Source organism: Asparagus officinalis, chromosome 10 (genome assembly GCF_001876935.1).
Source record: "Asparagus officinalis chromosome 10, Aspof.V1, whole genome shotgun sequence".
NCBI classification, from domain to species: domain Eukaryota; kingdom Viridiplantae; phylum Streptophyta; class Magnoliopsida; order Asparagales; family Asparagaceae; genus Asparagus; species Asparagus officinalis.
Genome location: NC_033803.1, coordinates 31,447,355 through 31,465,332, shown reverse-complemented (window position 1 = coordinate 31,465,332; position 17,978 = coordinate 31,447,355). Strand labels below are relative to the sequence as shown.

At 39.6% G+C, this 17,978-nt stretch overlaps 1 protein-coding gene and 1 pseudogene across 1 annotated transcript; one reads left to right on the top strand and one right to left on the bottom strand.

Annotated features, from left to right (window-relative positions):
- Positions 1,645–7,461, bottom strand: LOC109826606 (annotated as a pseudogene).
- Positions 11,749–13,215, top strand: LOC109826605. The gene is made up of 2 exons (XM_020393629.1): positions 11,749–12,603; positions 12,661–13,215. Exons 1-2 carry the CDS (start codon positions 11,749–11,751, stop codon positions 13,213–13,215), a joined length of 1,410 nt encoding a protein of 469 aa, XP_020249218.1.

Sequence of the window (17,978 nt, the reverse complement as noted above, 5' to 3'; positions counted from 1 at the left end):
AAGGAAGCGGACGGTGGGGGGTTGGGGTTTTCGAGGGAAGGGGGAGAAGGAGTTGGAGTAGTCGGAGTGGGGGTCGAGCTCGAGGAAGTCTTTGAGGAGGAGGGGTTTTTGGGTCTGGCTCATTGTTGAAGACGACTGAGGATCTTGATGGAGATTATTGTTGAGCTTTTTATTTTATTTGAGAGAAGGGGGGAGAGAGAGAGAGAGAGAGAGAGAGAGTGGGGAGAGTTTTTGGTAATGAGAGAAAGAGGATGGATGCTTCTTTGAATTTGTACATGCGGTTCTTAATGCAAAAGAGGGGGTGGGAATCTTTTTGCTTTTTTGTTTTCTTATATTTGGGTGATATTTTTTGATTTTACGTGGGCTTATAAAGATTTTGACGGGCATGCTGGGATGGAGACTAGTTTGACTCCTTACCAAAGCAAGTTGTCCCAACTCGAACCAAAATTATATCTGAGACATTAATGGTCATAATTAGATCAACTCATTTATTTATTTAAAAATTAAATTAATGAATTAGAAATGGACGAGAAAGGCTTGATTTGGCTAAATTAGCTTGATTAAGTTTAAAAATCATATTTTATGTTTTTAATATAACTTTTTTTTTGTTTAATTTGTAATCATGTCACATGTGTATGGAAAATATCCCTAACATAGTAATAATAATGTAGCAATGTTTTTTTAAATTTATTTTGTTGATATTTGATCTAATAAAGTGACTCTCAAATTATATGAATTGATATAGATCAATCAACTATTATCACCCAAGTACTCTGAACGAGAATCTAACAAACACGGATACATCCCATTTCTCTTCAAGATCAATCTAAAAACCGTGTAATATCCTATCGACGAATCTTTCATTGATTGTACGTGACCCCACTACTACAAAAGCTCCTTATAGTAACAGTTAATTGATTAAACCGTTGCTATTAAAGCTTATTGATACGGTTATTGTAAAATCAGATTTTTGCTTTCTATTTGAAACAGCTGCAAACTATATCTCAATTAAATTAAAAGAAAAATAGATATTTCTATTAAAATGGGTGGGAAACTAAATTTGTGGGAACAAATTTAACCGGGGAAACAATTTAGAAAGTGGTGATTTCTCTCTCTTATAACCTCTGCTCTCCTTCAAATTTCGTCTAGGTTGGCGCTCCCAAAATTTTCGTATCCCCACCACTCAAAATATTTCCGCCTTTCTTTCCCCCTCATCTTTCAAACCCTTTAATTTTTCAATCCTCTCCCAAGCTTTTCAAAACCTAAGTCCAACCCTCCACCCTTCCTCTGGCCTTAACGCCCCCACCGCACCACACCACACCACCGTCGTCCTCCAGTCCCTCCTTCGCCAAACCCTAGCTTCTCTCTCCTCTCACCAATTCGCCCCCAAAACCCTAGCTTCTCTCTCTAATGTGATAATCCCTCGATCTTAGATCTAACTTTTCCACTGGTGCAACGTAAGCGATGATGTACTGCGGTGACGGCGGGGTCCACCGACGCCGATGGGTCCTAGGATGGCGCCCAGAAGATCCCATCGGCGTCGTCGATGCCTTGGGTTCGGAACCTCCGTAGGTTCATCGGATCCGACAATGACCTTGGATCAATAACCCTAATGGGTCAGTACCCACTTTCCTCCTCTATTTCTTAGAAATTTGCACTCCTGATTCGTTTCGAACCCGTGTACCAAATACTTTCGTTCGTCGCATCAGTTTTCAACAACTTATCTATTCCCTCATCATCGACCCCTGACCCAAACAGAGTTTTAGGAATCGACACAGTCCCTGCACTTGCTCTCCCAAAAGCAGACATAGCAATAGCTGGTTCTTTCCCTTTTTAATTCTGAAAATGCGCCAATCGTTTTGGAAACACAAACATATAACCAGGCTTCAATGTTTGGGTATACAAATTATTTGCAGTGTCCATAAAACCCACATCCAACATTCCAGTAATAAAAAATAGTAGCTCAGCAGACCTCTGTAAAGATAACACCGATAGTGCTTAGCACTAGCCCAAGACCGTAATACCCAAGAAACCCGAAAGAAACCAAGAGAATAAACCTCTAAGTATGAAGAAGAATATGAAGAACACTTGAAAGACTTTTAGAGAAATGTAGAGAACTTATGAAGAGGAAGACTCTTTATTTGAACTTGCTTTATTCACTTGTTCAACTTTTTCTTCTTACTTACAAATGAGAGAGGTGAGGAGGTATTTATAGCCTCCCAAAGATATGTTACAAAGAATCTAGATTCTTCTAATATCACCTCCATAGTTCCTAGATATTTTTCTAATCTCTAGAAATTTCTACATAATATCTAAATATTTTTATCACAAATTATCTAGATGTTTTTATACTATTATCTAGATATTTAGCTTAAAGATTTCTCTAGAACACTTTAAGGAGGTGATCAACCTTCTAGAGTGTTTCTAGAAAACCTCTAGAATTTGGACCTAATTTTGGGTTTGGTCAAACTTAGAATAATTCCATCATAAACCCAAAATTAAGCTTGATCCAAAATCAAGTTTAATTTCAATACTCCCCCTTAAACTTGATTTTGTCAACCATCCCGAGCTTCGAGCGAAGTAACTCAAATTGGCCCTTTGGTAGTGACTTGGTGAAGATATCTGCAACGTTGTCTTCGCTTCGAGCCTCCAAAGCTTCAATTGTTTCATCAAGCACCTTCTCCCGTATGAAATGATATTCTAACTCGATATGCTTCGTCCTTGCATGAAACACCGGATTATTAGCCAACTTGATAGCACTTTGATTATCTCCATAAATTGTAACCGGCTTATTGATTGGCTCCAACAAATCTTCAAGGAGTCTTCGAAGCCATATACACTCTTGAGCTGCGAGTGTTGAAGCTTTATACTCCGCTTCAGTGGTAGACAATAACACCATTGCTTGCTTCTTGCTGCACCACGAAACACTTGTGTCTCCACATAAGAACACATACCCTGAAGTTGATTTTCGATCATCTAGATCTCCACCAAAGTCAGCATCCGTGAAACCATGAAGATAAACCTTGGCATTGTACTTGTACATCAGACCCATGCCAAGAGTTGTCTTTACATACTTCAAAATCTTCTTTGCCGCTTCTAGATGTGGCTTCCTTGGTTCTTGCATAAACCGACTTACGAGACCCACCGCGAAGGCAAGGTCAGGTCTTGTAATGGTTAAGTATAGAAGACTTCCTACAAGAGAGCGATAAGGTCGAGGATCAGGTAGCAAGGACCCTTCATCGCGTTTAAGCTTTATGTTCACGTCCATCGGAGTAGTACGTGTCTTCCCTTCGTGTACTCCGAACCTTTCAACAATCCTTCTTGCGTAGCTTTGTTGGCCGACAAATATTCCATCATTTACCCTTTCGACCTCCAAACCAAGAAAATTGTTCAACTCACCCAACTTCTTCATCTCAAACCTCACCGACATATCCTCTTGTAGACGAGCAATTTTAGCATCATCATTCCCGGTGATGATCATATCATCCATATAAAGAAGAACCACCACGTGGACTTATCCATTTTTCTTGAAGAATAGACTCAGATCAGAATTTGATGGCACATACCCGCAAAACTGAAGGAATTGAGCAAGCTTTCCATACCAAGCTCTAGGAGCTTGTTTTAACCCGTACAAAGCCTTTTTAAGCTTGCAGACATAATCAAGATGCTCTCGTGACTTGAAACCAAGCGGTTGCTCCATGAAGATTTCCTTATCAAGCTCTCCGTATAGAAAAGCATTCTTCACATCTAGTTGCCATAACTTCCAACCAAAGCTTGCGGCTAAAGATAAAAGTGAGCGTACCGTAGTCATCTTTGCCACTGGACTGAAAGTTTCATCATAATCTTCTCCATATTTTTGAGAGAACCCTCGAGCAACCAACCTTGCCTTAAATCTGTCAATGCTCCCATCTATTTTTCACTTAATTCGGTACACCTATTTACAAGAAACGAGTTGGACATCCTTGGGTTTTGGAACCAAATCCCAAGTTTCGTTCTTCATTGCGCCCTCCCACTCTTGAACTCCTTTTGCTTCATCATACGATGATGGCTCCTCTTTATCTAATGGAGTTGCAAAGTAGCATGAGTAAGTAGTGACAAACCTTTCATCTCTGAACCGAGCAGGCTTAACAATGTTCCTTTTTGGCCGTTGATTAGCCATGGAACTACGATCTTCTTCCTCATCTTCCTCTTGATCAGTGCTCCCCCTTTCACCTTGCGTCTCTTCTTCAAGACTTCCGCTTTCACTTGGCATTTGAACAACTGGTTCATCGATCTTGGAGGAACCCCCACCTTCTTGTTCGACCAAGACTTGAGGTGGCCCATAAAATGAGGAAACTTCATCAAAGACAACATCACGAGACATGGTGTACCTGTGTGTCTCTGGATCTATACTCCTCCAGCCCTTCCTTTGTTCATCATAGCTGACAAAGATGCATTTCTTCGCCTTTTCCTCCAACTTGGTTCTTTGAGAGTCAAACACGTAGACGTAGCAGATTGATCCAAATATCCTGAGATGTTTCACCGTTGGCTTCTTCCCATGAACCATCTCATAAGGAGACTTCATATTGTTCGGACTAAGTGGCATCCGGTTGATGACATACGCTGCACATCTCATGCCTTCCGCCCATAAGGCCTTAGGCAAATTTTTGTCATGTAACCAGCTTCTACATGTCTTGCTTAGATGTCTTATCTTCCTTTCTGCTACTCCATTTTGCTGAGGTGTATACGGACATGTAAATTCTCTCTTGATACCATGTTTTTGGCAAAAAGAGAGAAACTCCTTTGACATGAACTCCCCTCCATTATCCGTCCTTAAAGTCTTGATCTTCTGACCTAATTCTCCCTCCACGGTAACCTTGAATTCTTGAAACTTGGAGAATACTTCTGATTTTTCCTTCACAAAGTATACCCAAGTGTATCGTGAGAAGTCATCAACAAACAGTAACATGTACCGAAACCCAGAATAGAAGGATGTTCTCGTCGGACCCATCAAATCACTATGGACCCTCTCCAACGGAGCGCTGCATCGTGAAGTGGAGTTGTCAAATGGAAGCCTATGTGACTTTCCATATTGACAGCCTTCACAAAGCTTTCCTTCATCATGAATCTTCAACTTTGGGAGCCCGTTAACCAAATCCTTATTCACCATAACCTTTAGCTTAGTCATATTTATATGACCAAGCCTAGCATGCCATATAAAGGCATTATCATTCGTACTCATCTTCTCAACATAAGAATTTGAGGCCGATAAAACATATAAATCCTTAACCCGTGCTCCGGTGTGAACCACGTCCGCTTTTAATTCTTTAATATTCCTTAAGAATTTAACGTCTCTTGGGCCAAATAAAACGTAGTTACCTGAGTCAACCGCATTCACCACAGAGAGAAGATTCTTCCTTACTCCAGGAACATGATATACATTCTTGAGAGTGATTGGGCTTCGATCATCTCCTTCAATAACGACTGTCCCTTCCCTCTCAACGCGGTGGATTAAATTATCCGCAGTAATGATGGCTTCTTTCCCGTCATGACGTTGAAGACTAGAAAATAACTTCTCGTCTCCGGTAATATGATGGCTACAACCAGAATCCACAATCCAATCATTTCCAAGATTTTTTGCTGTGGATGTACCTAAAGATGCAGCCTCTATCGTGAAACATTTTCCCATTCTTCGTCTTCAGTATGACCCTTTGATTCCGCCATATTTGTTTCCTTCAGCTTGACTCGACAATCCTTTTTGAAATGCCCAAGTTTTCCACACCGATAACACTTGAATCGCTTCTTGTCTCCCGTAGAAGATCCTTCTCGTCCATCATTATTCTTCACATTACCATATTTGGGTTTGGCTCTGAAGCTTTGTTGTCTCCCCGCTACAAAAGCGCTCCCCGAGTCATCATGGACTTTAACTCCCGCCATTTGCATGGCTAGTGATTCTTGCGAAGCTAGTAGATTTTCAAACTCCTCCAAGGAAGGTTGTGTAGCCCATCCTTGAACTGAAGTAACAAACGGTGTATATTCAGGTCGTAGACCACGAATAATAGACCGCTTCAACAGTGCTTCCGAAATCGACTCCTCCGGATTGAGAGTATTAATCTCAGAGCAAAGATTTTTTACCTTGATGAAAAACTCTGAGATTGAAGACTCCCCCTGCTTCGCATTCGCCAACTCGTTCTCTAACAGTTGTAGACGAGCCTCGTTCTTCTTGTTGAACAATTGATCTAGTGCCTGCCAAATAGCACTTGCGGATGTACATCTTGAGACATGCTCAAATAGTCCTGAAGATATTGACCTCTTCAAAGCAAACTCCGCCTTGGCATTCTTCCGTGTCCACTCCTTTGTCGCTTCCGCTGTTGCAGCATCTCCCCTTGGTGGTGTTGTGCTGCTACCACCGACGACATCCCATAAGTCCTCACTAACCAAGTATGACTCCATACATGACTTCCATAACCGGTAGTTAGATTGGTTTAAGATCTCCATTCCCAATCCAACGACACGACACATTGATTCCATACTTAGAGTAAACCTGAGTTCTCTTTAAACCCCGATCTTGAAGAGCACAAGATTAGAATGGCTCTGATACCATGTAAAGATAACACCGATAGTACTTAGCACTAGCCCAAGACCGTAATACCCGAGAAACCCGAAAGAAACCAAGAGAATAAACCTCTAAGTATGAAGAAGAATATGAAGAACACTTAGAGAACACTTGAAAGACTTTTAGAGAAATGTAGAGAACTTATGAAGAGGAAGACTCTTTATTTGAACTTGCTTTATTCACTTGTTCAACTTTTTCTTCTTACTTACAAATGAGAGAGGTGAGGAGGTATTTATAGCCTCCCAAAGATATGTTACAAAGGATCTAGATTCTTCTAATATTACCTCCATAGTTCCTAGATATTTTTCTAATCTCTAGAAATTTTTACATAATATCTAAATATTTTTATCACAAATTATCTAGATGTTTCTATACTATTATCTAGATATTTAGCTTAAAGATTTCTCTAGAACACTTTAAGGAGGTGATCAACCTTCTAGAGTGTTTCTAGAAAACCTCTAGAATTTGGACCTAATTTTGGGTTTGGTCAAACTTAGAATAATTCCATCATAAACCCAAAATTAAGCTTGATCCAAAATCAAGTTTAATTTCAATAACCTCAGGTGAGTATGGGGAGGGTTTATAGTTTCTGAAGGGAAAAACAGGACAGCAAAGGAAACACTTGGGCCCAAAAGTGCAGGGAATTCAAAGCAGGGGCTTTATATGCAGTGAAGGAAGCGGGTACATGACCATTATCATAAAAAAGAATGCGCATGCCACTGAAAGTGAAGAAGTTTCCTCATTGGGAGTGTTAGGTTTTGTGGGATAATGAAGTCGGTGATAATATCGAGGTCGCTTGCATTGGCGATGAAAGGGGATGCAATAAGCAAGAAGGCAAAGAGGAGGATAGTTTTAAGAGTTTTCATTGTGGAACTAAAGTTGATGTGTTGCTGAAGAGAAAAGCGTGGATTTATATTAGGTGGTTGTAGTTTGCAGACAAATTTGGCCTGCTGATGTTTGGAGTTTGCAAGGTAACATTGTGTGGAATTTCATTTAATATTGCTTTCATAGGAAGCATAGGCATCATATTGCAATTGAAAAGGAATTGAAGAGATGCAGAAATAAAAGTTGCCTTACTATTTTTGAGCAGCCTCTATCGTGAAACATTTTCCCATTCTTCGTCTTCAGTATGACCCTTTGATTCCGCCATATTTGTTTCCTTCAGCTTGACTCGACAATCCTTTTTGAAATGCCCAAGTTTTCCACACCGATAACACTTGAATCGCTTCTTGTCTCCCGTAGAAGATCCTTCTCGTCCATCATTATTCTTCACATTACCATATTTGGGTTTGGCTCTGAAGCTTTGTTGTCTCCCCGCTACAAAAGCGCTCCCCGAGTCATCATGGACTTTAACTCCCGCCATTTGCATGGCTAGTGATTCTTGCGAAGCTAGTAGATTTTCAAACTCCTCCAAGGAAGGTTGTGTAGCCCATCCTTGAACTGAAGTAACAAACGGTGTATATTCGGGTCGTAGACCACGAATAATAGACCGCTTCAACCGTGCTTCCGAAATCGACTCCTCCGGATTGAGAGTATTAATCTCAGAGCAAAGATTTTTTACCTTGATGAAAAACTCTGAGATTGAAGACTCCCCCTGCTTCGCATTCGCCAACTCGTTCTCTAACAGTTGTAGACGAGCCTCGTTCTTCTTGTTGAACAATTGATCTAGTGCCTGCCAAATAGCACTTGCGGATGTACATCTTGAGACATGCTCAAATAGTCCTGAAGATATTGACCTCTTCAAAGCAAACTCCGCCTTGGCATTCTTCCGTGTCCACTCCTTTGTGGCTTCCGCTATTGCAGCATCTCCCCTTGGTGGTGTTGTGCTGCTACCACCGACGACATCCCATAAGTCCTCACTAACCAAGTATGACTCCATACATGACTTCCATAACCGGTAGTTAGATTGGTTTAAGATCTCCATTCCCAATCCAACGACACGACCCATTGATTCCATACTTAGAGTAAACCCGAACTCTCTTTAAACCCCGGTCTTGAAGAGCACAAGATTAGAATGGCTCTGATACCATGTAAAGATAACACCGATAGTGCTTAGCACTAGCCCAAGACCGTAATACCTCGAGAAACCCGAAAGAAACCAAGAGAATAAACCTCTAAGTATGAAGAAGAATATGAAGAACACTTAGAGAACACTTGAAAGACTTTTAGAGAAATGTAGAGAACTTATGAAGATGAAGACTCTTTATTTGAACTTGCTTTATTCACTTGTTCAACTTTTTCTTCTTACTTACAAATGAGAGAGGTGAGGAGGTATTTATAGCCTCCCAAAGATATGTTACAAAGGATCTAGATTCTTCTAATATTACCTCCATAGTTCCTAGATATTTTTCTAATCTCTAGAAATTTTTACATAATATCTAAATATTTTTATCACAAATTATCTAGATGTTTCTATACTATTATCTAGATATTTAGCTTAAAGATTTCTCTAGAACACTTTAAGGAGGTGATCAATCTTCTAGAGTGTTTCTAGAAAACCTCTAGAATTTGGACCTAATTTTGGGTTTGGTCAAACTTAGAATAATTCCATCATAAACCCAAAATTAAGCTTGATCCAAAATCAAGTTTAATTTCAATAACCTCAGGTGAGTATGGGGAGGGTTTATAGTTTCTGAAGGGAAAAACAGGACAGCAAAGGAAACACTTGGGCCCAAAAGTGCAGGGAATTCAAAGCAGGGGCTTTATATGCAGTGAAGGAAGCGGGTACATGACCATTATCATAAAAAAGAATGCGCATGCCACTGAAAGTGAAGAAGTTTCCTCATTGGGAGTGTTAGGTTTTGTGGGATAATGAAGTCGGTGATAATATCGAGGTCGCTTGCATTGGCGATGAAAGGGGATGCAATAAGCAAGAAGGCAAAGAGGAGGATAGTTTTAAGAGTTTTCATTGTGGAACTAAAGTTGATGTGTTGCTGAAGAGAAAAGCGTGGATTTATATTAGGTGGTTGTAGTTTGCAGACAAATTTGGCCTGCTGATGTTTGGAGTTTGCAAGGTAACATTGTGTGGAATTTCATTTAATATTGCTTTCATAGGAAGCATAGGCATCATATTGCAATTGAAAAGGAATTGAAGAGATGCAGAAATAAAAGTTGCCTTACTATTTTTGAGTAAAAACTCAAATGATTTTGTCTTAAGGGGCCAAGGGGGAGATATTTCCCATAAGTTCCAATAATATATGAGTTTACCTGCAGTTTCACTTGCATTAAAACTTCATTCAGAATTTGTCATGTCAGCTTGTTGTCTCCTGAGCTACACAGTGAAATCTACCATTAAAGCTAACAATGATAAGTGTATGTTTCATACAAAGTTAGTAATGATGCGTAGTTATGTTTTGAAAATATGGAGCAGGCAATGAGAGTATCAGCTACTTTATGCTTTATGGGATGGCTTGTTATTTACTTTGCAAAGTTTAGTGACCTCACCTAGTAGATTTCTTATGCTGGGATATGTTCTTACTCAGTTAAGCTCTCTACTTATGATTTTCATACTGTCATCATAAATTGGATGCTTTAATGCTTTAGTTTGAGAGACTCTCCAATGATTATGGTCTTGGAGTCCTCTCTTATATGGTATAAGTCGAACAATCCTTGAATAAATATATATCTTTGAAAAACTAACATATCACTTTCGGTTGTATTGCTTTTCCAAGTACAATTGCACTATGACATTAACTCCCAAATACAAACAGTTACATTGTTAACAAGATACTTACAGGTTTGGTTAATGTTCCTCACAGTGATTACTATTCATATGTGTTGGTCTTCATTGTTGAGATTGCACCTAAGAATCTACGAGGAGTGCTTACTACTTTGAACCAGGTCAGTAGCTAGTAGAAGGCCTTTTTTCCTTTTGGATTTCAAGTAGATTCCAATTAATAGGCATAATTGGCTAAGAAATGTGTTTGCTCATCTAATCAGCTATTGATCTGTGCTGGAGGTTCAGCTGCTTTTATAGTCAGTACATTTGTTAACTGACGCATCCTAGCAGCCATTGGTAAAGCTTTTTTAAATATTTATAGACATATTTTTCAAATAGTAGAATAATCATGCAATAAAAAGAACTGTAGCAAATACAAAAATATATATGAACTGTATGTGAAGAAACTTACAAGTTGTTTCTAGTCATGTAGGCCTCCTTCCGTGCTTTAGACTCCTTGCAGGCCACATTCTCATTCCAGAGTCTCCAAGATGGCTGGTAAGAGAAATTCTGCAAATGAATATAATTTTGATCTAGTGGATCAAGACCTGAATTCTTTCATTCCAATTGCATAACAAGAGATCAAAGTTAGGATTAAATATTTTGGTTGTCATCTTGAACTTTTGAAAAACTTCAGAACTTTCTTCATGTTCTATATTCCCACCATCCCACCTTTTTGCCCATCTCTAATCCCTTTTTTAGAATTTTATTCATAACCTACATAGTCAAAGATACAACAGTTTCACAAATTAACATAAAGTGCTCAAGTATGTAAACATTTTCAGATATATATTCCATATGCCTATCCCATTAAGTTTTTGAATTTTCAATTCGTAAGGCCAAACTAGAAATCAGAAACTTTGCATTCTTTAGTCAATAGACATGGATGAGAAATGTCAAAAAAAAAAAAAAATTTTGGTCTAGGTGTTGCTTCATCATTACAAATTTTGTGGAGTCTCAAGTTGGTGTCCTCATGAAGTGACCTTTGCATTAATACATGAGATGTTTGTGTGCATTCTTGACTTCAGATATGTGCATTTGCCTTTTTGTATGTATGCATTAGAACCTTATGCATATTTCTACTATGCGCAGCATAAAGCTCTATGTCTAAATAATTAAACGTGAACAATACTGACACCATTATTGAAATTAATCTTGTTAAGATAGCTTTATCTATTGTATAGGTTAGTTAGTTAGTTATTTTCAGTCAGTCAGTTTTCTTTCAGTTTTTTTTGTGTGCACGTTTGCATGTCTCTTGTATTCAGTTTTCTTTTATATATATAACAGTAAAGTAGTGTGTTGGGTGTGGTTGCAGTTAGAAATAATTGTGTTTCTTCTTCCTCTGTTTTCTTGAGGGTGTGTGCGTACACAGAGAAGAGATTCTGGAAACCAACATTTGGTATCAGAGCCTTGTTGGGATTGAATGCCAAAGATTATGCCGGCGGACGCAACACCATCGAGTAGCGGATCTGGCAACACAGTGACGCTGAAGACAACTGGAAGAGAAGGGACAGTCTCTCTTCAGTACCCGCTGCTCACAAAGAGCAACTACTCAGCATGGGCGATCAATATGAAGGTGTACATGCGTGCACAAGGCGTATGGGACGCCATTGAGCCCACTGACCTCAATGATGAGGTAGAGACACGGAAAGATCAGATGGCTCTCGCAGCCATCTATCAAGCAATCAGTGAGGAAACACTTCTCGTGTTGGCTGAGAAGGAGACGGCCAAGGAAGCATGGGAGATGTTGAAGACAATGCACATGGGCGCTGAGCGCGTCAAGGAAGCAAAAATTCAAACTCTGAGAAATGAGTTTGAAGGTCTTCGCATGCATGAAGTGGAGACGGTAGATGATTTTGGTGCAAAGCTAACCACCATTGTCAATAAGATTCGTGCATTGGGCGACAAGATAGATGAGGCCTATGTTGTCAAAAAACTTCTTCGTGCAGTCCCTCCCAAGTTCCTTCAGATTGCATCCACCATCGAACAATTTGGCAATCTCAACACGATGGCAGTTGAGGAGGTCATCGGATCGCTCAAGACCCATGATGAACGATTGCGGGGCTATGGTGACAATGAGGAAGAACATGTCCTGTTGACGAGTGCAAAGTGGAAAGGGAAACAAGTGAAAGGAGAAGGAGAGAGCTCGTCCAATTCATATAAAGGACGAGGAACTAGTAGTGGACGTGGTCATGGCCGTGGGTGTGGCCGTGGTCGTGGTCGCGGGCACAGTGAAGGTGGTCGCTGGAATGAGTCCAATCATCGTGAGAGAAAGTTTGACAAGAGCAAGGTGAAGTGCTACAATTGTCAAAACTATGGGCACTTTGCCTCGTAATGTCGATCTAAGAAGAAGGATGAAAGGGCTTACTTGGCGGAGGTGCAAGGGGACGATGAGGAACCAGCTCTCCTGGCGACAGAAATTTGTGAGATTGAGAATCATGCGCAGCTGGCAACAGAGGGAGTAATGCTATATGAGGAGAAAGTGAAGCCAAAGCTTGATGGAGAAGAAGAGGTGGTGCATGAGAACACTGTTTGGTTTCTCGACACAGGAGCAAGCAACCATATGACAGGCTGCAAGAAGTGGTTTTCAGAACTTGATGAGACTATAACTGGCAAAGTCAAGTTTGGGGACGGCTCTGTCGTGGACATTCAAGGAAAAGGCACTGTGATGTTTCAGTGTCAAAATGGTGAGCATCGACTCTTTACAAGTGTTTATTTCATACCTAGGCTTCGTAGCAATATTGTAAGTCTAGATCAATTGGATGAGAATGGATGCATGACTGTGATAGAAGATGGATGCCTAATGGTGTATGATAGATCTAGAAGGTTACTAGCAAAAGTGAGAAGATCAAGAAACAGATTGTATGTCTTGAATCTGAAAAAACTCATTCAGTGTGTTTAATGGGGAAACTAACTGAAGTTGAATGGCTGTGGCATGCTCGTTATGGCCATTTAAATTTCCAGGTGTTAAGAAATATGACCAAGAAGGGAATGGTGATAGGAATGCCTGTCATTGATCATGTAACGCAAGTATGTGATGGGTGTGTGGTAGGAAAACAACATCGCACACCGTTTCCTCATAACTCAAGCTTTCGGGCTGAAAAACCACTTCAACTTGTGCATTGTGACCTGTGTGGTCCAATTTCTCCAACGACACTAGGAGGAAACAAGTATTTCATGCTGATTGTAGATGACTATAGCAGATACATGTGGGTTGAGATTTTGAGAAGCAAGGATGGGGCATTTGCTGCTTTCAAGAAGATAAAAGCAGGAGCAGAACTGGAGTCAAATTCAAAACTCCGAGCTCTACGGACAGATAGGGGAGGTGAGTTTACAAATGTTGCATTCAATGAATATTGTGAGCAACTGGGCATCAAAAGATACATCACAGCACCATATTCCCCTCAACAAAATGGTGTCGTCGAGCGAAGAAATCAAACTGTTGTGGGAATGGCTCGGAGCTTATTAAAAAGCAAACATGTTCCATCTGAGTTCTGGGCTGAAGCAGTCAAGACAGCAATGTATATCCTCAATAGAGCTCCAACAAAATGTGTTGAAGGAGTAACACCTTATGAGAAGTGGACTGGCCATAAACCCAAGGTACATCACATTAGAGTATTTGGTAGTTTGGTGCACGTGAAAATCACAAAACCACACACAAAGAAATTAGATGACAGGAGTACACCAATGGTGTTTCTGGGGTATGAGCCAGGGTCAAAAGCCTACAGAGTTTATGATCCTAACTCAAAGAAGTTGAGAGTAAGCAGGGACACAATATTTGAAGAGGATAAGGAGTGGAATTGGGAGAATATACAAGGAGGAGGAGATTCAGGAGTTCATTCACGTGATGTATTCACCGTGCATTACGAATTTGAGAAGGGTGAATGTGCACATAATTTGGATGAACAAGGAATTGAGCAATCTTCTGGAGGTGTGACTACGCCTCACACTCCCTCAGGACATAATCATGTACAGGATACTGGAGAACAATCAACAAGCTCGGAGAGGCCTCGTAAGTATCGTTCTCTACAAGATGTGTACAATGACACAGTTGAGATGGATGATGAAGCAGGGCTATGCTTCTTATCTTTAGAAGAACCTGCAACTTATGAAGAAGCAGCAGGCAATGAGAGTTGGAAACAGGCCATGGCGGAAGAAATAGCAGCAATTGAGAGGAATAACACATGGGAATATGCAGAATTACCAAAAGGGCATCATGCTATTGGCTTGAAATGGGTATACAAGGTGAAGAAAAATCCTGAAGGAGAGATAGTAAAACACAAAGCTCGACTCGTGGCGAAGGGTTATGTACAAAAACAGGGAGTAGATTTTAATGAGGTATTTGCTCCAGTTGCACGGCTTGAAACTGTACGGCTATTGATTGCCTTGGCAGCACAGGAGAATTGGGAAGTACATCATATGGACGTAAAGTCTGTGTTTCTGAACGGAGAGCTAGAGGAAGAGGTGTATGTAGCACAGCCTTTGGGATTCACAGCTAAAGGCCACGAGGGACAAGTGTTGAGGTTGAAGAAGGCGTTGTATGGACTGCAGCAAGCACCCCGGGCATGGAACTCGAAGCTTGATAAGTGCCTACAGTCACTCGGGTTCATCAGGTGTCCCCTGGAACATGCTGTGTACAAGAAAGGAGTAGGAGGAGCAGTCCAAGTGGTTGGTGTATATGTGGATGACCTTATCATCATTGGGTCAAACGTCGAACACATTGTAATGTTCTAGGAACAGATGAAGAAACTATTTGACATGAGTGACCTTGGGCTATTGAGCTACTACTTGGGCATTGAAGTGAAGCAAGACTCACATGCTATCACCCTGTGTCAATCTGGGTATGCAATGAATATATTGGAGAAGCTTGGGATGGCTGAGTGCAATGCATGTCAAGTTCCCATGGAGCCGAGACTGAAGATGAGCAAAGTAAGTACCAGCCCTCCTGTTAATGCTTTCTTGTATAGAAGTGTCATAGGGAGTTTGAGATACTTGGTTAATACAAGACCTGACTTGGCCTACTCGGTTGGAGTAATGATCCGTTACATGGAGGCGCCAACAACAACTCACATGACTGCCGTGAAGCAAATATTGAGGTATGTGCGAGGGACTATCAACTTTGGGTGTTGCTATGTCAGGAAGAAGCATTCGAGCGAATGCTTGATTGGGTGCAGTGACAGTGACCTAGCGGGAGACAACGGGAGTCGTTTATTTCCTTGGTGGAAATCCGATCACTTGGCTGTCACAGAAGCAGAGAGTGATGGCACTCTCCTCATGCGAAGCTGAATATGTGGCCGCTACAGCTGCAGCATGTCAGGGTATTTGGCTTGGGCGGTTGTTGAGTGAAATAAAAGGAGGTGAACCTGTCAAAGCTGTCCTCAATGTAGACAACAAATCAGCCATTGCTCTCACGAAGAACCCTGTGCATCATGACAGAAGCAAGCACATTGATATCAAGTATCATTTTATTCGTGATTGTGTTCAAAAGGAAGAAATTGAAGTGGAGTATGTGAAGACTGAGGATCAACTGGCCGATATTCTGACAAAGCCACTTGGTCGTCAGAGGTTTGTCGAGCTGCGTGAGAAGATAGGACTGAAGGATGTGAAGAAGATGCAACAAGATTAAGGGGGTGAATATTGAAATTAATCTTGTTAAGATAGCTTTATCTATTGTATAGGTTAGTTAGTTAGTTATTTTCAGTCAGTCAGTTTTCTTTCAGTTTTTTTTGTGTGCACGTTTGCACGTCTCTTGTATTCAGTTTTCTTTTATATATATAACAGTAAAGTAGTGTGTTGGGTGTGGTTGCAGTTAGAAATAATTGTGTTTCTTCTTCCTTTGTTTTCTTGAGGGTGTGTGCGTACACAGAGAAGAGATTCTGGAAACCAACAACCATGTCACCATGAATGTGTAAAGATTGTTCAAGCAAGGATGGGGAACCAAATAGACTTTGAAATAGCATTACAAAAACTACATTATAAGAATGCTGATGTTTCTAGAGAAGCAGCAGAAATTAAAGTACATAACCAGAAACCACTCATTGTAATCGTCAATACTTTCAATTGTAACAGAATGAAAGGGTAACAAAAAGGCTTGATGATAAAGCTCGAGCAACAAACATTTTGAAGGCTACATGAAATTATAAGTTTTGATTGGGAGATCCACAATGGTTTACGTCTTTTTACAAGCTTATTGCCTTGAAAATCTTTTAGAATAAATTGTTGGTTAGGTTGGCTAGGTATGTGGTAATTGTTTGCACAATTGAAGGGTTTGTTTGTTCGTTAGTTTCAAGTTATCAAATATATAATTTATTTTGTCTTGATTTGGAAAATTCTAATCAAGATCTAAGAGACATATTTTAGATTGATTCATATTTTAAAATGTTTGCTGCTGGCTACTACAGTAAACCAAATATTGATTTGTAGAGGCTTAAATATTTTGTTTTTCTATTTCTAAACTCCATTGTTTGTGACAGGATGAAGGTTGCGAGGTGATAGATGAAGGGGAGAATATTTTGGATAGAATCAGTTGGAAGGAGACAAAGCATTGGGAGAGACTCGATGAAAGAAGAACTCGTCTTGATAATTAATGGGCTCGTCATGATCTTTATCATTCAAATTGTAATTATTCATGGTTTATTGCTTCACTATCATAGGCCTTTGAATATGTTTTCATTTGTTAGATTTGCATTTTAGTTAAGAGTTGTAGGATGCGAAGTTGTGAACCTTGTAAATGGTCTAAACTCAAAGTTTTATAGTTGATTATCACTTCATTGAATTTATTAACAAAGCTTGTATCAAACATGCATTATTTTTTAATTGATTAAGTTAATTTCTTATTTATGATAGTAATTATCTGTTTCATTTGAATGGTATTATATATTGAAATAAATGATTAGAAATGGATGAATATCATTGCTACAGGTGGATGCGAGAATAAGCAGTAATATTTTGGTGAAAATATTTGTTAATACACTAGCAAAGATTTTCTATTGTTAATATACCTTCGGTGGTTAGGATTTTAATGATGTGGATATTTTATTTTTTTAAATAAATATTAAATCTTATAGTAACGGTTGTCTTTTGTTGTTAATAGACTGTAGGAACGGTTAGGATTTGCTGACGTGGATTATTATTAATTTATAAAAATTAATCTAATAGCAACGGTTGTTATATTTGCAACGGGTTTAGAACGTTGCAATAAGCTAATTGCAACGACTTTAATAGTAACAGATTATTTGCAATGGTTTTAACCGTTATTAATATATTATAAACAGTCTATACCGTTACTAAAAGGCCTATAAGCAACGGTTGGAACCATTTCTACAAGAGGCTTTTGTAGTAATGCCCCTTACACAAGACTATCGATCACCACTACTTGTCCCTTGCCAAGAATCAAGTGTCACTCCCACATTACACAACCAGTTATTGGCGCAAAGAAATATCCATGTCTGAAGATAGATCTTTATCAGTAAGAATAAATACATACATGGTAACTAAATATCTATATCCTACAAGACATAGTTAGGGATAAAGATATATAGTTAAATATCTGGATCGATATGAGAAATATCCGAATATATGTTTTCATTCTTAAGTTAATGGATTTGATGTTAATTTTGATGATCAAGAAATCTAATCATAGTTTTTTAAATATAACAAACGTAC